Raw genomic sequence first — 24,403 nt, 5'->3', positions numbered from 1 at the left:
AGTAGGAGACGGCTTCCATTGGAAATGAAGAAGGGTGAGGAGGGAAGGTGCGGGTCATCCCTGGTCTCTGCTTTCTGGACACTAGGCCCAGGCTGAAGCACCAGCCATTCAGGTTCAGGAGGACCCCCCACCCTCCCAAGGCTGGGGAGGAGGATACACTAGCATGTTCCAGGAGAGCGAGAGCGTGAGGAGGAAACATAAGCCCTGGGGGGCCTGTTGGGGTATACTCTACATGTACCCCACACTGAAGTGCTCCTGGGTGGAAACGCCCCCTGGAAGGAGACAAAAATCACAGCTTCTGAACAAGTTGTTGAAAAGTTACTGGAAAATTCAGTCAAGTATGAAAGCTATCACTTTACAGAACAAAAACTGGCTTATATACATTTCTGGAAGATATTTTCACACCCACCCGTCCCCTAGACTCCTGCAAAAAAAGGTACTTGGGCCTAGCTTGACTGCCAAGCCAGGAGGGATATGAGAGAAAGAGCAGGCGCACACACAGGGGGCTGCCAGGGAGGGGAAGGAGGAAGGCACAGAACCAACTCTGCTGGCTAGCGTGGGGGAGGCGGCAGAGCTAGGGGGGAGGCCGGCTAAAGCCACACCCAGCCTAGAAACCAGCAGGGGACCCCAAGCAGTCCTGTCCAAATGCAGTGGCGGCCAGGAGGCGAGCTGGGGCAGCAGAGCAGGCGGTTTCCTGTGGTACCAGAGCCTTCCTGTGCTGGGCAGCGGAGCCAGAGGCAAAGACAGGGGCTGTGCGTGGGGCTGTCAGACAAAGAGGCAAGAAAGAAAGCTGCCTCGAATGTTATATATTAAAAATATCCATACTTCTTGTGCACAAAATTTCATCATTCACATACGAGTAACACCCGCCTCCCACCTTATGAGAAAGATGGTGGTTTTCCTTTTCAAGAGCTGAGGAAGCATCTGCTCAGTCTTCATGGGTCTCAAGAACTGGCGACCCTTCCCCTCCCCAGTCTCTGCCTGGCCTGGCCAGTCACTGGTGCCTCCGCTTGGAGGGCGGGATTAGGTGCGGGGGTAGGTCTGCGGGCAGCTCATGGCCCTCCAGCTTGACTTTGATGAGGTGGTTGGCCAGGGCAAACTCCTCGTCATCCAGCAGCCCATCCTTATCCACGTCGGCCAGCTTCCAGATCTTCCCCAGCACCGTGTTGGGCAGCTTGGACTTCACCATCTCCTTCTTGGCGTTGGCACCTGTTATCTTGCCATTGACAGGCGACAGCGTGTAGAAGATCTCATCGTAGGTGGGCTTGTCCTTGCCCACCACCCACTCGACATCGTCGATGCCCTCCCCAGCCCCCTCGCCATAGCCGTGCCCAAAGGGCCCATTCATGGTGCCTTCGAAGGCGCCACCTTTCACAGCCTGGGAGGGCATCAGGGACTCCTCCTGGCGCACCATCACCATCAACCGGGCGATGTCGTTGGCCAGCATATCGTCCACCGTGTCCAGCAGCTTGGGCTTCAAGGCCTGGAACTTGCTGAAGTCCTGGGTCTGCAGGAGCTCCTGCAGGGGGTGGGGAGGGAGGACAGAGTCGGGCCTTCAGACTCCAGGCACAGTGGGTGATGTGACAGTTTCCAAGCAGAAAGAGCTGGTTCCATATTCGGCCCCAACCACTTAACAGCTTGGGCAACTCAGTTAACCCCTTTGGGCCTCGGCTCCCCAATCTGTAAACTGGAGTGGACAACAGCACCTTCCCGGCAGGGCTGTGGCGAGGATGAACTGGGCTGACGCTAGAGGGCCTGACGCAGCCCGTCCTCTTCCTGGGGCTCATGGTGAGTCACCACATTCCTGTCCACAGTGTCACGCCTGAGCCAAATTCTCCTACTCGGGTGGGGTCCTGGGGCTTAACACAGCTGCTTCCACTGGGGAGGCCCCATCCCAAGGGCCAGGGCTCCCCGCGGAGCCACTGCCCCACTGCCCGGGCCTTCCTACCCCCAGGTCACCACCCGCCCGCCTAGGGCCCAAGGCAGCTCTACCTGCATCTTCCGGAGGCTTGGGAAGTCACCGGGTGAGATCTGATGCTCCCGCTCGATCTTCTGGTAGATCTCTCCCAGGTTGTTCACCAGCTCTTTCTTTTTGCTCTCTTTCCCAAAGACGTTGGGCATCTCCTTCTTGAGGGAGCTGATGATGTAGGCGTGGACCTGTGAAGACACAGGAAGGGCAAAGTCAGGTGCTTCCTGGACACTGTGTCTGCCCCAGACAGTGGGGATTATAACAAGGAACTGCCCCAAGCAGCCGCAAGCCCACTTTCTTTGCTTCTCCAGGCCCACCCCCTCTCCCCGCTGCCCTTCCACGCAGCAGAGACCCGGAGCAGGTTACTACACAGCCAGGTGGAGCCCCACCACCCTGCCTACACAAGTTTGTGGATGCTGATGTCACCGCCACAGAACTCCAGCAGGGCCTGAGCTACGCTCCGCCTTCTCATGATAGCCTCGGGATGACTAAGGATTAGAAGAATCCCATAAGGGTTTTCCCAGATGTTCTGAACTTTGAATTCAATACCTTGCCTAGACACTGGCTAGCTGAAGGCAGCACACCCTTCATCTCACAGCGGGCTGGCGACCCTGGCAGCTCTCGAGGGCACCAGCTCTCTAATCCCTCTGCCTGGCCAAACAATGCCCACCCATGCAGGGCTGCAGGCAGCCAGGCATTCCCCCTCCCCTAGACTGCCAGCTGTGCCCCACCAGATCCTCCGGGCCTGGCCCCGTCTGCCCCAGGCTGGGCTGGGCCAGGCACCTGGCTGAGAACTGCCTGAGGGAAGCAGGCCTGTGGAGCGGCAGTCACCACTCCGCCTATCACGGGCCAGCGCAAGCAGGGCAGAGAGCAGGACTCACTCCAGGAAAAGGAAGCGGTCTGGAGGCAGCAGGTGCTGGACAAGATTGGAGAGCATGGGGTTTTCCAGGCCTGGTGACTCAAAGTGCCCAAGGGCCCGGCGCGTACACGCCACCTCTGCAGGAGAGCCAGCCAGACTCGCCTGCCCTTTGTGCTGGGAGAGCTGGGCTGGGGCACAGGAGGCAGCAGCTGAGCGGTGCGGGGAGGCAGTAAGGGTTGGGGGACAGGGTGGAGAGTGCCTTTCCTGGCTGCCAGAGCAGAGGCTCCACTAGAAAAGGGGGCCAAGAGCAGCATATGTGGGTTTCCTCATGTGTTTCCTTCTCAGAACCAGCTCCACTCACAGGAAGATTCCAGAAGGGAGAAATTTTGAAAAATGTGCAGCCCTGTCCCCTCCAGAGCAGGTGTCTACAACTGTGCTGTGCCTACAGATCCCCGGGAATTGGTATTCTAAAGCAGATTCCGCTTCAGTAGGGCAGGGCAGGGCCTGAGAAGCTGCACTTCCAGCATGTTCCAGTCTGGCCCATGAGCACTTTGGGTAACCAGGGTGGAAATGCAACCCAGTGGTAAAGGATAAAGGATCAGTTCTCACTACTCAGGACAGAGGGCACCCTGACTTCAGGCCTCAAGATGGTGTCAGTATCCAGGGCCACTGTTCAGCCCACGGCAGAGTCTCAGAACCTCTGAGCAACACAACACGGGCAGCTGGTTCCCTGGTGGCCGGAGCACCACCCTCAGGGCTCCCCTTGGATCCTCCAGGACCTGCGTCCTTCATACCTGGGAGACCAGAGTGGCTGTTTCACTGGCCACAGGATGGCCTTCACCAAAGGCCAACGCCCACAGAATGCACGCCACAGGTAAACACCCCCGTTCTCCATGGCCGTTTCACCAGACGCGGTGATGCGCACCAGCGCTGACCGGCATGAGCTGTCAGCCAAGCCCTGTTCCCCAGGGTCTGAGAGCCTCACGTGCACACTGACCCAGCCTGAAGACTTATCCAGGCAGGCTCATGAGGCAGTGCTTGAAGGGTGCACAGGTGGCATTAACCTTTGTTCCCCTGCCCCAGCCACCTCGGGGTCTCACTGACGTACCTGGGCAGGTAATGAAATTCAGCACTCTGGATCTGAGCAATTCAGATGCTGCCAGCAGGTGCCAATGGGCCTGAGCTTCACAGAGGTGGGGGGAAGGCTTAGGAGGCTTCTTGGGGGCTGGGGCTACCCAGCATTTTCTCAGGACCCTCAGGCTTGCACCCCATCTCTCCACAACTAGCCTGTCCTGCTTAAGCGTCAGCTCCCTCCCAAGGCCCCCCGACCCGCCTGCTTCAGTAGAACCCCATGACAACACAAATATATTGTGCTATATTCTCTTTGTGTGTCTGCTTTCCCTATACGGCTGACGAGTGCTAGAAGGGTGGGGACTACATGTGTCGGTCCCACTGTGTCCCCAGCACCCAGCCCATGCTGAGTGCACCTCAGGGCCAAACAGACCTGGGCAGGATGCTGTCCCCACCCCCAACTGCTCAGGCCGCCTCTGGGTACAGCAGCACCTTCCGGTTTCATGCTTACATGCTTTAAGAATCTTAATTTATACTGTGTATCAACTTTACTCCAGTAAAAAATTAGTAATAAATTTTTTTAAGTTAAAAAAAAAAAAAAAAAGAAAAAGGATCAGTTAAGAAAATGCTGCCTGAGGTGCAGAGGGGACTGGTTTAGACACAGAGCAAGGTGGGTGTGGTTGTAGGTCTGCAAGGATGGGTCCTGGGTATCCCAGAGGGGATGGCAGACCGATCCTGCCCACAGCAGGCCAGATCCCCACCTCCAGGCCTACCTTGGCAAGCCGTGCACGCTTGATCAGGTCATTGAGCTTCCTCAGAGCAGCGTTTCGGGGTAGGGACTGGATGTCTTTGAAGAGGTCTTGCTCCTCGGCCTCAAAGAGCTTGCGATTGTCAGGGATGAGGAGTGGGTGGGACCAGAAGGAGCCGATGTACACCCTGACCACCTCAGGGGTGTTGATGATCTTCCCCAGGGACCACATGAGGGCCCCATACACCCGCATCAGCTGCTGGGTCTCTATCTGGTCAGCCTTGTTCAGCACCACTCGGATCTTGTCCTCGTGGTTCTTGAGGGCCTTGATGACTTCTGAGAACTCATCAGAGATGTCCAGCTTGTGGGCGTCAAAGAGCAGGATGATGCGGTCGACTCTCTCGGCAAACCACTCCAGAACCGCTGCAAAGTCATAACCTGCAGGAAGAGAAGGGTGAGCTCTGGGGCTCCGGGGGCCGGGCTGTCCTGTCTCCGACTTGGCCTGGAACTTCTCAGCCTGGGCTCATTTTCATTTCTATACTGTACTCTCGTGGACTGCACAGCACCTGAGGGCAGGGTCATCAGGCCTCCCATTTCTGTACCCACCATGGTAGTACCCTCACCCAGTGGCACCTGGCACAAAGAGGCACTTAACAAATAGACAACGCAAACCAAGTCACAAAGTCCAAGCTCTACAGTGGGTCAGACCATGGCCAGAGAGGGACCCCAGCAGCATGAGTCAGCACAGCATGGTGAGAAGGCTGGGTGCCCTTGGGCAGTAGTGACAACATACAGCAGCAGTTAACACCTGCAGCTGCTACTTATTCAATGCCTGGCTCACTATTTTGCAGGAATCTCCTTTTTCTCTACAATAGGAATTAAACTATAGCTCGAGGGTGAAATCTGGCCTATCATCTGTTTTATAAATAAAGTTTTATTTGAAATACAGCCAGGCTCATCTGTACGGTCTATGGCTGCTTTTGTCTACAATAGCAAAAGTTCAGAGGTTGTGATGAGACCATAAGGCCTGAAAAGCCAGAAATATTAACTCTGACTCTTAACAGAAAATGTCACTGGCCTTTGCTCTACAATAGCCTATGAAGTACTACAAATGACTTCCCCTCTCTAGGTATTAAATGCTTCTCTAACATGAAATGGTTAGACTAGATAAACTCTAGCTCTCAACTGTTTTCTGTGTTGTTTTCCACTAACGAATTAAGACCCTTTGGTGAATTGTGCCATCTGTGGCAGAGGCTATTAACTGGAATTCTTCCTTTAATAACAAACAGAATTGTCTAGTTTCAGCTGGATCCATGGCCCCCCCAGCTTAAGACTGCATTTCCCAGCCTTTCTGGCAGCAGAAATGGACAAGAAGAGTTGTATGAGTCCTTTGTCCTTTCCTCCCTTCCTGAGGACCGGAATGCAGATGTGATGGTAGGAGCTAGAGCAACCACTTTGGGTTCAGAGATGAATGCTGTATACTCATGATGCCCTGGACAATTATTTTTCATAGAACTATCTGACATCTGATTTAAACCAATGGATTTTTCAGTCTATGTAACAGCAGTTTAATTTGTAACCTATTTTATAACTATGTGTCTTCAAAATGTTTGTACTTCTTCCATTGCCCTCAGAAGTAAAAATTCTGTTTCTCACCTTCTAGGAATACTGAGAAGTAAAAAGACAATGTATTAACAGTAGCCTGAGAGTTCTTTGGGAAGCCTGGGTCCCAGCCCCTGAGCTGCCATTTCCTCTCTGGGTGATTCTGGGTAAACCTGCTTGTCCCCAGGCTGTCTCCTCATTCTTCACCTGCTACTCACAGGCCAGCCCTCTTAAGAATTACCAAGTACTTCAGAGCATAGCCAGGCTCCTGAAAATAAGCCAGAGAAGGTATTCCAGAAGAGAAGAGCCTGGGACTCTGCCCAGAAACCAGCCCAAACCAACCCCCTCATCCCCCCAGCATCCCGTGCCTAATCTGGGATTTAAACATGCATTCTCCAGCCTGCAGGGAACAGAAAAGTAGTAGGTGGAGGCACCAGAGAAAGGGACCACATATCAAGAAAAGGTCCAGAGCTACCTATAATGCCATGATGAGGCAGCCCTCCCCATCCCACCCCTAAGAAACCTGCGGCCGGGCCTCCCAGGCTGAACGCAAGTCCACGGCTAGACTCCCATCTAGGCCAGAACCCCAGCCCCTCACAAGGGCTTTACGAGCGTTAACACTGTGGGGCATGCCTAGGTGAGGCTCCACTTAAACATTCCAGCTGCCAGTTGGCCGGGGTTAAAATGTGCTCCAGAGCTGTCTGCACGCCTGATGCCAGTGCTCCAGGCCTCTCCCCACACTCGGGCACCCAGAAAGCACACAGTGTGAAAGAGGCAGCTCTGGATCCAACTCCTGGCTCCAGCCACTGACTACTGACTTTAAGTTCGTAACTTCTGAGTCATGCTTTCTTCATGTGTAAAGTTCAAAATATAACTCCTCCTCCAAGACCGCAGGGAGGATTAAATGAAGTGATGTTCAGGCTCCCGGCACAGGCCCCGGCGAGGGGAGAGGTGGCAGGGCTCAGGGGAATGAGGGGCTGAGTGGTCCGGAACCACATCTCTGGTCAGGAACTATGTGACAAAAGTTTGACCTGACCAGCTTTCATCGTGTAGCAAGACACTGAAATTTAAGGAAAACCCCAAGTCTACTGCTTCTGCTGACGGAGCCTTACTTGCCAGGGCAGTGCAGGCAGCCTGTCCCTGTCCCAGCACACCAGGGAATGGGATGCTCTCATCAGAAGCAGCCCACCGGCTGGAGTCCCTCACAGGGTGGAGGGAGGCACAGTTGGCGGCAGAACAGTCCCTGTGAGTCTGAACTTCAGCCCGAGCAGGGCAGCAGCCAGCCTTCCAACCCCGTGCAGACAGTCGGAAACGGCCAGGCTACCAGGTGCCCAGTGCTCAGAGTCGGGGAGGCAGGGAGCAACTGCCAGCTGCCAGCCACCACCAGAGGCTGCTGGTTCCAAAGTACAAGGTCCCCACAGCCCCAGACACTGTGAAGCTGCTCCAAGAGCCACGGGAAGAGACACCCAGAGCCAAGCCATCAGCAGAAAACCGGAGTAGGAAGGCCGAGGAGGTGAGGCTGGGAGCGGCTGAGGAGGCTGCAGGGCCTCCCCCCGGCCCAGCTCCACGGCCTTTCACGGCTGCCTCTGGAACACAGGTCAGCGCTGAGAAAGCGATGACTCAGGACTGTACAGCGGCTTCTTCTCAGCAAAAATGAGGCCCAACTTCTCCCCATCAAACTGCTCCGAGACCACCGCAAGCTGACGAGCACAGATCCACACAGCTGGGGAAGCGGCCAGGCCAGACCCGAGGTAAGGAACGGGGCGCCCTGATGGGCCTGTGCGGGACACAGCACCTGGGGGCTGAGCTCGCCCCCCAGACTCAACCGATGGGGCCTCACACCCTCTCTCCTGACGGCAGGGGGCCCAGGATGCACAGGACGGAGAGAGAGAAAGAAGGAGGAGGGAGAGGCAGCCTCTGACCTGCAGCGGCGGAGTCGAAGCCGGCAGGACCACGAGCCCTGAGCCGGGCCCAGCGCCCCCACCGTCCTGCCAGCAAACCCGGTTACTGGCCAACACCTCAAGCTGCAGCCAACAGACCTAAGTCCATTTTTTTGCAGGTGAATGAAATTTCCTGTTTATTATGAAAATGCTCACACTTTTGGTGAGAGAGACATGATGGCTGGCCAAGTACACCCATAGGTCATGAAAAGGTCACAACACTCAGACTTGTGTGATGTCACTGCAGATGTAGGACAACACACAACCATGAGGCTGCAGCCACCACCAGGCTCACCTAACACCCCTCCAAGCCCTCACCGGGCATCAGAGACAGGCTCTCAACAGGCACCAAGGCGAGACCTGCGGCTGCAGCACTGTGAGCACCGATCAGGTCCCTGCCACTGGAGGGCCAGCAGCGACGCAGCCAGTGCTCAGCCTGGAGCTGGGTGGCAGGTGACAAGGACAGGGACCAGGGGATAAGTACAGGGATAAGCGTGCGGGGCCCCCACCCTGCCCCAGCACTGCAGGCTTTGGGACATACTAGGAGTCAACCTTAGGGACTGGATACCAGCCTAGGAATCAGGCACTGGATGCCACCAGGAGCGCAGCAATCTCACCGCACAGTGGGGAGTCAGCGTGCTCGCTGCAACTGTCCCCAACCAGAGGCAGGGGTATGCTGCTGCAGCTTCATTGGGCACAGGCCAGGGCGGAGTGAGGGGGCTGACGCCGGCATCCCCAGGAAGGAACAGACAGCACGGTCCCAGGGGGTGAGCTGGAGAGAAAAGGCCCACCCTGCAGAGGATGCAAAAGCCAGTGTCAGCTCTGGTAAGGGACAATCTCAGGCTCACAAAGTTCTGGGACCTTGAAGACATTACGGAATAATGAAATAAATCAGTCCCCAAAAGACAGATACTGTTATGATTTCACTTATATGAGGTACCTGGTCAAATCCAGAAGACAGAAAGCAGACTGGTGGGGTGCCGGGGCTATGGGAGGGGGCACGGGGAGTCACATTTCCTGGGGACAGGGTTTCAGTTTGGGAGGATGAAGAGACTTCTGGAGATGGATGGATGGGGGGGATGCTTGCACAACAATATGAATGTCCTTAATACCACTGAGCTGTACATTTAAACTGGTTAAAAGGGTAAATCTTACATGTATTTTCACACACACACATAGTCCTGGGGGTGGGGAAAGAAAGGGAGAAAGAGGAATGGCTCTGGGTGACCAGACTGGGGGCTGTGCTGGGCCTCAGCATGAGCGTGCAGGCTGCGTGGAGAGGCTGCACTGCAAGGTGCCTCTCCTCCGGGTTCCACTGCCGCCCAGCGCCCTCGGAGCCGCTCTCCGGGCCGGCGGGCCTCCTTACCAGGTCCGCCCTCCTGAGGAGACTGGGGCCACCCCCAGCACTGGCGCCGGAGTGGAAGAGGCAGCAGCTGGGATGCGTCCTCACACTACCCTAGCACCCGCCAAACACAGGTAGTTCCAGCAGCTGGGGGGAAAGCTGCTTCATACATTCCTGAAGTTTCTAGAACATGAACAATAGTAGGTTTGTCTCCAATCAACTTTTGTTTCCTGCCATTCAAGCTGTGTGGGCCTCGGTATTTCTTGCCATGGCTGTCCACGTGCGTTTCCAACTGTGCTGGGCCAGAAGAGCAGAGCTGAGGTTAAGGAGCTAAGCGCCTGCATCGTGAGGTTTTGTTCCTGAGCCTCCTGCAGCCCAAGCTCTTAAGGGAAGGGCTTTCCCAGTGTAGAACAGCTGTTATGAGAAAGGGGCCTCCCCATTCCTAGGCATTAACCAACAGAAATAAGAAATTAAGATCTGCACTGTGCACAAATGTTTACAGCAGCTTAATTCAAAACTGGCCCAAAGTGAAAACCCCAAATACCCTTCAGCAGGTGACCACATAGCAGACAACTCACGGCGCAGCCACACATGGGGTATGGCAGTGAGGGGCGGCGCGTGGGCACTCTCAGAGACGGCCTGCACCTCAAAAACACACGCTAAGGACCTTGCTATACTGATGGACAGCGACTGCAATGGGGTATGTGGGGGGGAACTTGATAATACGGGTGAATGTAATAACCACAATGTCGCTCATGTGAAACCTTTATAAGATTACGTATCAATGATACCTTAGTTAAAAAAGAAAAAAACATGCCAAGTAAGAGACAGACCAAAAGGCTTCATCCCGCAGGATTCCACTGAGATGACGCCCAGGAAAATGCAAGACTTTAGGGCCAAGTATCATATCAACGGGCTGCGAGGACCAGGAGTGGCCACAGAGCACAGGGAGCCTCCGGGGCAGTGGAGGAACTCTACACCTTCACCCGGTTGCGATTCCACGACCACTTCAGAGCTGGACACCTACAAAGGGTGAAGTTTCCTGTAGTTCATGTAGACCTCAATAAATGCGACTTAGAAATAAGCCACAGGATGGGGAAGTGGAGGGAAGGCGGATGGGCCCTGGAATCAGGCCCCCGCGTGAATCCTGAACCTGCTCGACAGCCAGCTGTGTGACCCTAGCAGGCCGTCCTTCTTCCCTCTCCCAGCCTCGGTTCCTTCATCTGTAACATGAAGATGGTGGGCTTCCACCTCACAGAGCTGCTGGGACCATCAAGTGAGCGCCTGGCACGCTGTGTAAGCGCTCGTGTTTGTATCATTTACCACACGATTTGTATTTTGGGCTCAAGAAGCTTAGATTCTGATGGGTGTGTAGCAACAACTGCTTCTAACGTGTTAAGAATGCGTCGTACCCCAAATAGAAACCAAACACTCACAGGCGCCAGGGCCAGCTGCTGTCCAGCCAGCCGCCAGGCTCACAGCCGTGGAACAGGTGCTGAGCTCCAGCACTGGCTGGTACCGCTCCCCAGAGGGCAGAGCCCACAGCATTCCCATCAAGGGCTGGGGCAAAAACTCCTGCTGGAGCCAAGGCAGGGAGAGACAGGGGCGGAGGAGAGAGAAGGCTCTGAGGGGCGTAGCTGTGGGGAGGCCCACAGTGCCCTGAGGAAGTCCTGGCATTTGCAGGGGAACCCCAGCTGAGACAGAGCTTCCCCCTCTCCGGCCTCCTCAGAATGGTATTCAGAACATCTTCCTCATCAAAGTCTGGGAATCCCTGGATTTTTCAGTGTCTTTATTTTGAAGGAGCTGACATTTGTTGAAATCTTAAGTGTGTACCAGACACCAGGGCAAGAGCTTAACACACACACATTCCATCGTCATCCACCAGAACAGAGAGGCTAGTACTGCTAGTCCTGTTTTACTGATGCAGCTCCAGGGGTTGCAGTAACCCTGGAGGGCCCCCAGCTCCTAAGGCATCGAGCTGGGGCCTGAACCTCCTGTCCCGGCTGTGCTGTGGGCACTGGGGATCCAGGAGGGGCACAGCACTTGGCCCTGCCCAAGGACTTCAGGCAACCCCCGGGAGCAATCTGTGGGCTGCAGGGAGCCCCGGCTGGAGGGCTTTTGCGGGTGGAGCATCTCAGAAGGCAACAGGAGAGCCAGCAGGAAGGGAGGGCTGCCCACAGCGCAGACTCAGAGGCTCCGGGATTGGGTTGGCAAGGCCCTAGCCAACTATTAGGATGGCCCCCGGGCTTGGATGGAGCCTGGGAGCCAAGGACAGTCAGCAGGACGGCAGGTGAGAAGCCAGGGGACCAGCCACCTTGGCCAGGCCTCCCAGTACCCATCCATGGGTGGCCTGGGGACAATTTCTCGCTGGAGGCAGAGCATAGAGAAAAGAAGATACCAGCATTGTTCAAAGACCCGTTCCTCAACTCCATTTCTGGACACGCAGTCTGATCTCAGGCTGGGAGAGAAACAGACGGGGTGCCCCTGGGCATTTCAGGAGAGCTCAGAAGCCCTGTGCAGTTGCAGCCTAGGGATGCGCATGTGCTCTGAGCTCTGGGCGCGCCCTCGGTGCAGAGCGTCCTCTGGCAGCACAGTGCGGTGAGAGCACAGCATCCGCTGGGCTCCCATCCGGGCCAGCCTGTGTGTCATCATGAGCTATTACTTAATTTTCCTAAGCCTGGGGTTTCCTCATCTGAAAAGCAGTAGCTTCCTCACAGACTATGATAACTAAGCAGGGCTGGTTCACGTGGTGGGGGTCCATAGAGAGCCAGGCACAAGGCTGAGCTCCCGTCTCCTAACCCAAGCTTAGGTAACACTGCCCTGCTGACATGACTCCCATGGGGGAAACCAAGGCACCAATGTTCTCATTCAGCTCACAGCCATGCAGTGACGACGACCTGGAGCGCAGTGGCCAGGCCCCTGCCTCCAGGGCTGGGGCCTGCCCGTGTGTGCCTTCTGCGGGCCCCCCAACCCCCCGAGGACCTGCCGCAGAAGAGACCCTGCTCCCTCCCAGACACTGGCATGATTCTACAGGTGGGCAGCAGCCTGGGCACCACCCTGACTGGGCCCCAGATGCCCTCTGGAACACCCTTTATCGGTCACATGGGTAGCTCTCAAGAGTGAACACTGTCCTCACCGGTCACCTTTTGCTGCTGACACAGGAGAACGTTATCTTTCAAGTCACTCAGGAGATTAGCAGCAGGGCACCCCCCACCAGAGGCCCCTTCTCCTCCCGTGGCAATTCCCAGGGGTCTCTGGCAGAGCCTGGGCTACATCCTGATGGCTTTGGGCCTGCTCAGGCCTTGCGTATCTTTCCGGGCAGCATTTCCGGCACACACTGGGGACCATGGGGAAAGAGGGAAGCAGTCAGGATGGGCCAGGCAGGTAGGGTGGGAAATGCAAGTAAACGTAACTAGCAACTCTCCTGCACATGTGACCTCCACAAGGATGTTCTGTTTCCAGCGAATGAGGTCAGCAGAGCACAGGAATGCATGCTGCCTGCCCAGGACCTTGTTTGCTGCTGGCCCTGTCTTTCTGAGAGGGAAACACCTGCTTTCCACGCCATCAGCAGAGGGGCGGCCAGGGAGCCTGGGGCACACTGCCCTTCTGATTTCCTCTGCTGGGCAGGGCGACAAGGGACCTTTGCAAGGCCTTGGGGGTGGGGCTCCAAGGAGAAATCCACTCCTCCATCCACCTAGCGGCCACCACCTGCGAGGCCGCCCCCAGCACATCTAAGATTATGCTTACACCAAATGTGCACCACAGCGAACCCCAACTCGGTAACTTTTACTAACTTTAAACCAAGACCTGGAGAGTGACAAAGCGAAAGGTCCAGTAACATCAGTTTGATCTTTAGGTACTTCAGAGGAAGAAAGCCCTCCTCCCATCACAGGGCTGCACTGATCTTCAAGCCATCCTCCTCCCCCTGACTCTGCATGGGTAGCCCGGAGAGGGAGAGGGGCCACATCTTACACTGGGAGGGGCGCAGGCAGCAGCGCAGCGTGGCCTACCACCTGCCTGCCTTCCTCCTCCAAGCCTCTGCTGCCTGCATGGTCAAGGTGAGGGCCAGAACCACCTTGCACACCATATCACCCCCTGGCAGCCCAGTCAAAACGTGCCCTGTGCCTGCTGACTCACTGACTGGCGGGTGCTGAGGAACTGCTCCGGTGCCAGTCCAGAGAGTGCAAGCATGGACACACTGCCCGCCTTCCTGCTAATGGGGAAAGGAGGCAGACAGAAGTGGAGGCATCCCAGCCGGCAGGGGCCACAGAGCCCACGGCAACAACGGACAAACTCCCAAGTTCTCAGCCTGAAGTGTGGAAGCCAGCCCGGCAGGGGAATCTCACAGCCCTGGCGAGAACAGCTGTTTCTAAGTCCCCTTTGCACAAGACAGTGGGGGCCACAAGAACCCTAGAGCCCCTCCCCCAACTACCATAACTCCCAGCTCTGAAGGCCGCACCGAACGCAGCATTCTCGGAAGAGGAGCCTTTTTTTGTGAGCTATTTTCCCTTCTCCTAAGACATGTACAAATCAACTGACCTCTGGGGCAGGGAGCACGGTGCAAAGCCCAGGGGAGGCTTAGCTGACGGCCCCAGCCAGAAGAGGGTCCTCCACCTCTTCCTCCAGGTCACTAAAGAGATGACCTTTTGTGGGTTTCTCTTTAAAAGTGAGTTAGGCAGATTTTATAGCTTTGCTTTAGCAAATGACAGGGCTTTGCTAATCAGGCATTTTCTTAAACAGGTTGCAACAAGAGCAGAAAAACCAAACTGGTGTCTGTCTTTTTGGAAAGGGTCCCCAAGTGTGCCTCTGAACCCTCAGGAGTGTCATTATCAGGGCTGGAGAAGCTGAAAGCTTAAACCGGACTTAGCGAGCGCAGGTTCGGTGCGCTCAGTTGCGATCCCGCAGGGGTGGGGCCCACAAGCCTGCAGAGAGAGAAGCAAGGTTGCTCAGGCACAGGGGCCCCTCGTAACCACAGTGGAGACCTACACCCCAAAACCTCAGGCTTCTGGCTTCACCCACAAAGCTCCCCAACGTGGAGAAGCCAAGAGGGAAAGGGGTGCAGGAAAGATCTGCAAGTTAATGACAAGCCAACCTGGTCACTTGCCCTCAATCCCTCAGTTTGACCTTATTTCATCTTCACATCTCAGCTGCAGACTCCACTCGGAGCCTGCCAGATACCACCCGCCTGCCCTCCCGCGCCTCCCAGAAAGCGCGCATGCCCAGGGCTCCCCTCCCGTCTACAAAAAGGAGCAGCAGGAATGGCGCTCGGTGCAGGCTGGCTCCTTCGAGCCGTCCTGTTCTCTCGCAGGTCTGCTGGGCCCGCCACGAACTTACACGGCTTTGGGAGGCACAGTTTTCAAACACAAACTGAAGGGGAATGCGCCCCAGGGGAGCCAGGGCCTCTTTCAGAACGCAATACTGGCTGAGGAACCCGGAATGCAGACACTGAGCGACCTCCTGTGACCTCGCAGCCAGCCCGAGGCCCCGTCCTCTGCTCCAGCATGCCCCAGCGGCTGGAGAGCGCGAAAGCCATATGGAACTGCCTGTGGCCTCACCCTGACGGCTCTTGTAACCCTAGCAAAGGAAGCCAGGAGGAAGCAGCTCCTGCCCAGGGCTTGGGGCACTGTGGAGATACCAGGCTGATGTAACAAGCTCACTTGGCCTGGGACGGAGCTCAAGGGCAGTGTCTGGTCTGCTGATGGACATCAGATGGAAGGTGCCCTGGGCTGGGTGGTGTCAGAGCCTGTTTACCTCTGCTGATGCGCTGTTTCTCTCCAGACAGGATCCCGGGAGTGTCGATGATGCTGATACTGTCCAAGACGGGGTTGGGCAGCTGGGCACACATGAACCTGCATAGAGCGAGAGCCGGAAGGGAGACATCAAGGCTCAGCTGTCACCGCCAGAGATCTGAGAATGGTGCATGCTGTATACCTTCATCTCTGCCTCTGGCTTCCTTTCCAGAAGCAAAGAACTTAAAGAGGTTTTCTATTGCTTTAGTTTCTGGGGTTGCCAGCAAGCTACATATTCTCTTGGCTGGGAACCCAACCAGCCGGCTCAAACTGACCTACATCAGCATTTCCTGCACATCGGCTTCTCCCACAGAGTTGAGAGTTCAAATTCCAAGTTGCTGCCGTGTTAGTAAAACTGCATGAGCCTAGGTCACCATTCAATTCCAGGGGAAAACATAAGGGTGAGATGGGGTCCTTAGAATTCCACTTTAAAATTTTCAACCGCTTAGCCAAATCTCCACACACCATCTGGGCCTTTCTTCCTGTTGCCAGGCCCGCCCTCCTCTTTCACCCGGCTGCTTGGGTGAAGGGATGGCAGTGGGCAGCCAGTGAAAGCTGGGGACCACACGGGCTGGTTGGTGGGGCCAGGAGGTACAGACACCATTCTCTGGAAGTCGAAGCAGGCCAAGGAGAAGCGAAGCCACAGAGAGGGGAGCAACTCACGGTGCGGGCTTTGCTGTGTGTGCCCAAGTCTCCTCTGGCCTTAGAACAGCCCAGAACAGCAAGGGGCTGTCCCAACTAATGGCAGAGATTCTTAACTGGGCACAGGGGAAAAAAAGCTTCTCTAAAAAAGTTACTGTGAGCAGAGCAAATGCTGACCTGCTGTCTGTGGAATGCAGGCTTTTAAAGCTGTCTTTCCAACAGTGGGGAGGAATCCTAGCTATCAGCTTCTCCTTAGCCTTCTTCCCCCCAAGTTCTAGTGGCCCACAGGCTGGAGACAACTGGCCACGGTGAGAGGTGCTGCCTGCAAGCACAACACAGCAAAACTCCCCTCAGGGAGAACAAACCTTGGACCTCACCCTTGCAGGGGCCAGCAGCAGAGCACGCATGCTGTAAATAAGCTGCATGCCAGACCCAGGGCTCCTGCTAGAAGGGGAGTCACTGAAGAGGAGACCAAAATAAATGGATCTGAAGAATAGGCTCTGAGAGGTGACATACTTAAAAATGCTTGTAGATGAACGATCTGTGTGATTCAGAAACAAGTTGCTCTGCAAAGCCCAGGAAGTGTGGCACAAAGTAAGAAAGGAGCAGCAGTACAGAGGCATCCCATCTCACTTCCCACCAACGAGGACGAGGATGCAGATTTCACCTCGCACTACAAGCAGGCAGGACCAGTTACACAATGAGTTTCACAGGATGCTCTTAGGACACCCTGACTGTGCCCTGCCTTGGTTTCCTCCATCTGATTTCAGTCTTAAGCAGCCACTTAGGAGGAAAAGGCCGGAAAGCCAAGTTCATGACTCAATGGGTCTCTTTAAAGTGATGGGAGAGGCTGTGCCGGCCACAGAAGAGACCCCTTTGTGTGCCCTGGCTAGCTGGGTAGCACTTAGTGTACTGTACAGGCTGACACAGCTTGGGGCCTCCGCTGCAACAAACCAGGCCCCACCCCCCCTTGGCTGAGGAGGCCTCTTTCGGCAAAGTCATTTTAGATCAGGAACCCTCTGGATGTGAGGTGCTGGCAGCAAGGAAACAGAAGTGTGGGTCTTGGATCCTGTGGGCACCATCATCATCAGACTGCCTGTCTGGGACCCAGCACTCCTGAACTGCTCTTTTCTTTTGGGTAGAAGCAGCAGTAGGTGGTAACTGGCTGCACAAAGGCCAGACAGTAAGCGCTGTATTAACTTGTAGTAAGTCAGCCTGTAATAAGTTAACTTGTAATAAATCAGCTGCGGGTTTCTTGGACCAATGGGGTGGAGGGTGGGAGGTTGCCTACATGTCTAAGATCCCTTCCAGCTCTGAAACTTTAGGTCTCCAAATTCAGAAATCAGGTCAGAAGCCCATTTCTGCTCGTCTGCTCACGATCCCAAGTGGTGAACTGAGGAGAGCAGAGACTGGGGTAGCTGCCCTTCCTTCCAGCTTCCCAAGGTTCTGGGTGAAAGCAGAGGCCTAATGATGCTTGGAATTTCCAGCATCCAAACTTTCCACTAGATCACACGGCACCCACCAGCCAATAGTCTGAGCCAATGACTTATCTGCAGGCACAATAATTCTAAAACACTAGTGTTCTCCGGAGGATGGCTCAAGACCAAGAAGGCCACGCCTCTTCAGGAGTTCCCCCAACCTCCATCCCAAGGCTTTGCTCAACTCTGGCCCTGACACATGAACACAGAGGACAAGCTCAAACGCCTGAAAGGGGCAAAAAGACTGAGAAGGATGCCCGTCTTCTCTGTTAAAGATCAGCTCTGTGCACAGGGGTAGGCCTGGCCACAGCCTTGGGGTGGGGGCAGGCTGGTCCACCCTGTGGTGGGTGGACAGTGTCTGGAAAGGAATGTGATCATGCAGGGTGGAGGCCTGGAAGACAAGAGTCAAGAATTCCTTCCTAGGCTCTCCCCGGACTTAGGTTTCTAAAGGCATGTGGAGTCACTCCCTGAATGGGAGAGGTAGGGGTGAGGGATGAGAGAGAGGGCAGATCGTTGATGTGCACTGGTATGTCCCATGGGAGTAGGGGTTGAGGGAAGGATTTCAGAACCACTAATGCTTTTGGGTTCTTTTAAGAGTGAGCTTAGCCGTTGCACTCCTTAAAGTGTTTTGTTTGTGGTTATCGTAAGAGTTAGAATCTTGGAGGATTACACACACATCATAAGGAGGCAGGTTTCACCCATTTAACTGGGGAAACTAAGGCCCCAAATAGGTTGAGGAACCTCCTAGAAAGTCTACAAGACAGACTCAGAGTCTGAATCTCATTTCAGGGCTCCGCGTACCACGGCGGAGGCTGCTTCTTGAAACCCCTAAAGCAGCACAGACACATTAGAGCTGCCCCTGGGAGAAGTACTCACACCCCAACTGTCTGGTGTCCCCCTTGGGCTGCCCCAAACTCAGCAGGCCACAGCAGATCCTCCGTGTCCCTCCAACACAAAACCACCAGTCCCAGGGGAGGCACAGAACACCACAGCAGCAAAGGGAATGGCTAAAAGTTTCACAGTATTTTTCCAGGGCACTTAAGAAACAGACCCTTGAGGGGAGGGAGGGAGGAGGGACTGGTCTGAATGAGTTAGGTGCGTCCAGTCCGGCGAAGGACGTGGAAATAGGGATCGCACCTTCCTAACGTGGCCCCGGTTCTGACGGATGTGGGGCTGGAATTTGCGGGAGGATTTGGGAGTTTAACTGATAACCTGGAAAATTCTGGGGATAACAGAAGCCGGGGGAGCCAACGACTGCCCACTCCCAGACTCCGGGTGGGTTTTCTGCGGGAAGCGGCACGGGACCCTATCCCAGGGAGTGGTCGTGGGGGTCTCGCTTGGGCCTCGGAGACAAAGGACGGCGGGGGAGGCGGCGCGGCAGGGTCAGGACCCAACTGTAAGACTGAGGGCGCCCTCCGCCCCCCGGGTCAAGGGGCAAGTACCTGTTGAGGAAAGCGTTGCCGAAGGCGTTGAGCTTGCGGAAGGGGCGCCGCGGGTCGACGACGAGCGCGTTGCCTGGCACCACGCCCTCAGTGGGGCCGTGCATGACCGCGATGAAGGAGTCGGTGGTGGGCTCGGGCCCGATGCGCATCCCTGGGAAGTCCTGCTCGATCAGATGCCGGATGAAGGTGGTCTTGCCCGTGCTGTACTGGCCCACCAGGAGCACCATGGGCTTGTTGTCGAAGTCGGCGTCCTCCAGCGCGGGCGAATGGAACTCGTGGAAGCGGTAGTGCTCCTCCAGGGGCAGTAGCTTCTGCGCGTACAGCTGCCGCAGCCCCTCGGCCACCGTCTGGAAGAGCTCCGGCTCCTTCTTGCGGCGGGCATCCTTGCTGACCCAGCTGAACATTCTGCGGGAGACCGGGCTGGCTGCGGCAGAGCAGAGCGGCTAGGACCAGGCTCGGCCTGCCGGCAGAGGGGCGGTGGGAGCAGGGGGCGGGGAGCGGCCCGCACTGCGCAGGCGCCCTGCTCGGCCCGCGGAGCGCCCTGGCGGAGTGGAGCGCGCGCTTCCCGGTGCGCCCTTTATAAGGCCGGGCACCGTGTTCGGGCGCGCGCGCCGGCGCGGGGAACTGGGAGGGGGAGGGGTGCCCCGCCCGCGAGCTCCCCGCCACGTCCTCCCCTCCCCCGCCTCCCATTGGCAGGTTCCAAATCTCGCGAGCTCCGCTAGCTCCGCTCCCCGCCCCTGACCGGGTGCCGTGGCAACCACACTGGTTTCGCCCCACGCGCAGGGGGCTGCTTGTGCCAAATGCTGGCGGTGGGAAGGGGGGAAGCGGGAGGCTGGCGCGCTTTCCCGCACACGCGAGCTGTCCAGTTAGACACCGCAGCTCCGTGACTACGAGCCGCACCCGCGGCGCCCCACGAACGGTTCTCCTCCCACCGGCTCAGAATCCCGAGGCATCGGAGGACCCCGGGCCGCGCGCCTCCTTTCCTCACTGCCCTTCCTTGCCTCCTCCTCTCGCCCCTGTTTCCCTGACGCTTCCTCTCACCCCCTCTTCTTTATCTGCTTTGGGAGAGGAAGAGACAGGAACGAGGTAGTAGAGGAACTGCGGGAGTAGAACATCCAAGGCCGCGTGGTGACCCGGAAAGAAAAATGAGCGGGGAGAGGGAGGCTCACGGGGAAAGTCTGACCACAGCAGGGGGCCTGAGCGCCCCGCAGGCCAGCGGGGCTGGGAATCGGGAAACGGACACAAGCAGTGCAGGACACCCAAGACATATGCCCCGTGGGGTAGAAGTGCCGGCCTCGCTAAGGCGGCTGCATCAGTGGAGGGTAAAGAGGAAGTTGAGGCCCTCTGGTCCATCGGTTTTGAAGAAGTGAAATCGGAAATTCCCTACGTGGGGAGGAGAGGAAATATGGGGCAACAGTGAAATCTTGTGGGAACTTAGGGGGAATTTAAATACCCAAATACTTCCACTTTCCTCTCAGGGTCACCACCAGTTACCATCTAACTCTGACCTCTGGCACCCCCTTACCAGTGCCTGGCTGTTCCATTAGGCTCATTCCCCTTCCATCATTCTCGGCCTCACACAGGCCCCCTTGGCTGTCCAGGCTGATGAGAATCTTCAGTGATGTCAGAGCTTTGGGGACTGTGATTGTTATGTAACCAGTACCAGGGCACCAAAGTGCAGGAGGGGCTCCCTGGGGGACTCCTGGGCAGATCTAAAATGCACCTGAGCAGTTGAAGGCCTCATGTCCAACTTCCTGGCTTCTGAGCAATGTGGGAGCCTGGGTGGGCTGGGTACCTACATCAGGGAAGGAAACAGGCTAGCAGGCCAAGAGCACAGAGGCAGGAACTCAAAGCTGAGAACAAGCAGACTTCGGGGAGCTGAGGCAAGTGAGGTCAGAGGGCAAGATGGGAGGTGTGATGGCCCATCCAAGTGGGATCAGGCCTCGGTGCCTTCTGAGGGAATGGATGATGCAACACGGCTTGTCTTGCCCTCTCCCCATCTAATCGCTGGAGAGCCTGCCTGCAATCTTAGGTCCCTGACTTACTGCTTTTATTTGGGATTTCATTAGCATTCTTTTCATCTATCGCCGTAAAAACACAGAAGCTATGAGATTTTTTTTGGCATTCTCAAAAGAGGATACTGAGATTCTTAGGCGGGGCTGCCACCAGAGGCTATGTGCCAGCTAGTGACCAGGGGCCTCCGGCGGCAGGCCCAGTCCCGATTTCCTGGGCGAGGCTTAGAAGCCAAAGGACCTGTCTTCTACATGGAGTTTTGAGGGGCCCACCCCGGAGATAAAGCCCCTGGGCTGTTCCAGGGAAGGGCCCAGAGCTGGACATCCTGAAAGGGTGGCTGTTCAGGGGCCTGAATGAGGCTTTGGTGAGGCCCCTCCCCAGCAGCACTCACATTGACCCACCATGGTTTTCCCATCTCCCCAGAGTCCTGCATGCTGGGAAAAGCCAGCCCTGTAACACTGAAAACAACAAAATGTTCCTGGGTTATTTATAAATGAAACCCACCCCCTGTTTGTTATGCACGACTTTCTCCAAAGAGCTCAAAGAACTGGAAGAAGGGATCTCTCTCATGAGGCTCAAGCAGGCGAAAATTAGTTTCCCCATTTTCACCGAGTTAGTACCCAGCTCTGGGCAGCTTCCTCATGTAGTAATGCCCCAGACTGTGAGAAATGTCCTAATTTTCTTTCCTTCTTGTTTTTTGAGTAAGGTAGTTTATGTGTAGTGGACAAGTTTCACACAATGTGAGTGAACGATTTCACTTTTGGTTTCTCCTGCTTCACTTTCTGTCTTTGCCTGGGTCCCAACAAAAGATCGAGGGTGGCTTCAAATATTTTCCTTTATCTCAGAAATACTGCTCATCTCGTACCCCCAGTGTTTTCTTCTTTCAGATTCAAAAACATGCCTGCAAAATCTGGCCTTACGGTGCCTTGAGGACTCCTGAGAGACTGCCCTCAGCTAGCAGAAAGGGGGTCACCTGCCTTCCCTAAAAGCAGTCTTCTCAGTCCCCTAATGGCCTGGTCTAGAGAAGTGTATAGACACAAGGCTCCTAAAACCAACTTTACAAAAAAGGAAATTCATCAAGCTGTACACAAAGATCTGTTCATTTTATTATGTGTGCCTCAATTAAATGGAAAAAAGTGGGGGAAGGAAAAGAAAAATGGAGTTTTTCTCCAAATATGGCAGAAAAGTTAGGCTGGGAAAAAGTAAAAAACACGTGGGTTTGTCCCTGGGATGAGGAGCCGTTCCTTCTTTCCACCGAGGAAGTACTGATACGTGGCCCTGCTTTTCCTGCAGTCATGAGGAATGGGTTCAGCCAGCAGATGAGTTTTGCCAAAATAAGGTAAAGAAATGGGGAAGTGCCTCCTCAGGCCAGGGTCTCTGGCATGGGACAGAAGGGCATACTCCACAACCCTGCCCCCTAAGAGGCACGTCAGTGGACACGGCCTGGGAGCCAGGGTTCTGGGGAGGGTGGCTGGGCTCCAGCGGCCTCTGTAGGTGTCCGGCCTCTGGAACATGGCCGGGCTTGGAAACAGCCGTGTCAGTGCTTGGGATCTCTACCTTCAAATCCCCGCGAGAAAACGCCTGAGGCCCAGGAATGCCGAGAGCTTAGCTTGAACAGTCGCCAAGGCTGAATGAGAAGCTGGGCCTTTGGTGTCTTCACACTATGCTCTTTCCACACTCAGGCCTCAAAGTTGCAAAGCTGGGCTGGTGGCAAAGCAGAGGAAGAGGGTCTCAAGAGCTGGGGTGAATGTGCCCTGAAGCAGCAGCTCTCACCCTGCAGCTGGGGCCCCTGTTTGCATGTTTCCCAGGGTGCTATGTACCCATGACCTCACGGTACTCTGCAGAGCAGAGCACAGACGCCTCTGGGTGGTTTGGAGAGAAACTCTATTGCTGAGCTGGAGGAAGCCATCCTCGGGCCCCATCTTGTAGGGGATGCTGAGGCAGGAGCTGCAGCTGATCACAGGGTGCAGTGTTTCCCTTAAATCCCCTGGGGTGCCCAGGCACTATCCTGGTCTACACTGATGATAATGGTGGGTGTAACCCCGATGTCGCTGCAGTCTTAGCAGACTGACAGTACACACGAGGCATGGGGGTGTTACTGTCCTGGTGACCACAGTCACAGCCCAGTGTGTCGCACCTGGCCACCAGGACACGGAACCCGGGCCACGTTCAATGAGTCCAGGCCCTCACACCCATACCTCAGCAGGGGTCAGACATTGTGCCCACAGCCACCTTCTGTCCCCTCCACTGACCTACTTCTCCATCTTCCTCTCTCCAGTCAGCCTCCATGTGAGTGCCTCTGAGCAGCTGCTCCCACCCACCTACTCGGCCAACTGTCAGTCTCTTACTTCCATTTTGGCCCAGCTGGACCATTCCTCTAACGTGTCTTCTTCATCCTGCCCTGAAGTACAGGCAACAGGGACTGGTCATCTGGAAAAGGGCTGGATCCAGGGAGATGACTGGGCCCACATCTGTCCCAGCTCCCTGCTCGCTCCTAGCCGTACATGGTGGGGCTTCTCCAAGGGCAGGGATACAACGGGTCCCTTCCCAGAGCTGGGCCAAGCCTCCAACACCTGCTCATGCAACCTGGCCTCTTGACCCGTGGTTCCAAGCCCTTACCCTGAAACACCCCTCTTGCCCTTTGGTAATCGTGGTAGGCAGAATTCTAAGATGTCCCCGAGATCCCCACCCTGGTGCACCCACCTGGTGGAATGCCTGGGACTGTAAATACGGTGTGTGTATTCCTGTGACAGGTCGTGTTCCACAGCACAGCTGACTTCAGAGTGGACACTAGCCAAGTGACCTGACCTAATCACACAAGCTCTTGAAAAGCAGAGGTTTTTTTTTCCCAGCTGGTGGCAGAGGAAGGAAGTGAAGAGATTCAAAGCACAAGAAGCATTGAGTGTGCCACTGTTGGCTGGAAGATGGAGGAAGCCACGGGGAAAGGAATGTGGGCAGCCTCTAAAAGCTCAGAGTGGCCCCCAGCTGACAACCAGCAAGGAACTGGGGATTTCAGTCCTACAGCTTCAAGGACCGGAATTCTGCCAATTCCTGCCAATCAAAAGAAGGAGCCAAGTGGAAGCAGATTCCTCCCCTGGAGCCTCCAGACCAGAGCTCAGCCTGGCCAGCATCCGATTTCAGCATTCGAGACTCTGGACTTCTGACCTATAAAGATGTGAGCTGGTAAATGGTGGTTGTTTGAGGCCACTAAGTTTGTAGTCATAGGGTTGCATGGCAACACAAGACTCCTACAGCAGTGGGTATGTCTTTCTGCTGATCAGTGATTTATTTGGTTGGCAACACCTGGCAGCTGTTCCGCAGATGACGAGGAGAAAATGGAAGAAACTAAAGTGAACCTGGCGTACCGGCAACTGGGAAAGCAAATTTCAAAACTGAGTACAACGTGATGCACACGTTGCCCTAGTACACACACACACACACACTACCAGCCACTATCACTATCAAGAGGCCGTATAGCGCAAGGGCCAAGCGCATGGTCAGGTTAAGT

At 55.6% G+C, this 24,403-nt stretch overlaps 1 protein-coding gene and 1 long non-coding RNA gene across 2 annotated transcripts; one reads left to right on the top strand and one right to left on the bottom strand.

The window, feature by feature from the left end:
- Positions 1-791: 791 nt before the first annotated feature.
- Positions 792-19,464, bottom strand: EHD1 (EH domain containing 1). The gene is made up of 5 exons (XM_036995509.2): positions 18,883-19,464; positions 15,283-15,380; positions 4,673-5,085; positions 1,993-2,157; positions 792-1,519 (listed from the first exon to the last, which is right to left on the bottom strand). The coding sequence occupies exons 1-5, from the start codon at positions 19,284-19,286 to the stop codon at positions 995-997; spliced, it is 1,605 nt and encodes a 534-aa protein (XP_036851404.1). The 5' UTR covers positions 19,287-19,464; the 3' UTR covers positions 792-994.
- LOC118967859 (uncharacterized) lies at positions 7,408-11,792 on the top strand. Its single transcript, XR_005055149.2, has 3 exons — positions 7,408-8,000; positions 8,110-8,308; positions 10,385-11,792. It is a non-coding gene; the product is annotated as an uncharacterized lncRNA (long non-coding RNA).
- Positions 19,465-24,403: the final 4,939 nt, after the last annotated feature.

This window comes from Manis javanica, chromosome 11 (assembly GCF_040802235.1).
Source record: "Manis javanica isolate MJ-LG chromosome 11, MJ_LKY, whole genome shotgun sequence".
NCBI lineage: Eukaryota > Metazoa > Chordata > Mammalia > Pholidota > Manidae > Manis > Manis javanica.
Note: the sequence above shows the minus strand (reverse complement) of the source record. Positions and strands in the feature narration are given on the sequence as shown.

Coding starts and splice junctions, on each gene's coding strand:
- EHD1 (XM_036995509.2), bottom strand. CDS start 19,286: ATGTTCAGCTGGGTCAGCAAGGATGCCCGCCGCAAGAAGGAGCCGGAG. Junction 15,381..18,882: donor GGCAACGCTTTCCTCAACAG/GTACTTGCCCCT, acceptor CGCTCTATGCAG/GTTCATGTGTGCCCAGCTGC. Junction 1,520..1,992: donor CAAGCCTCCGGAAGATGCAG/GTAGAGCTGCCT, acceptor CACCCCCTGCAG/GAGCTCCTGCAGACCCAGGA.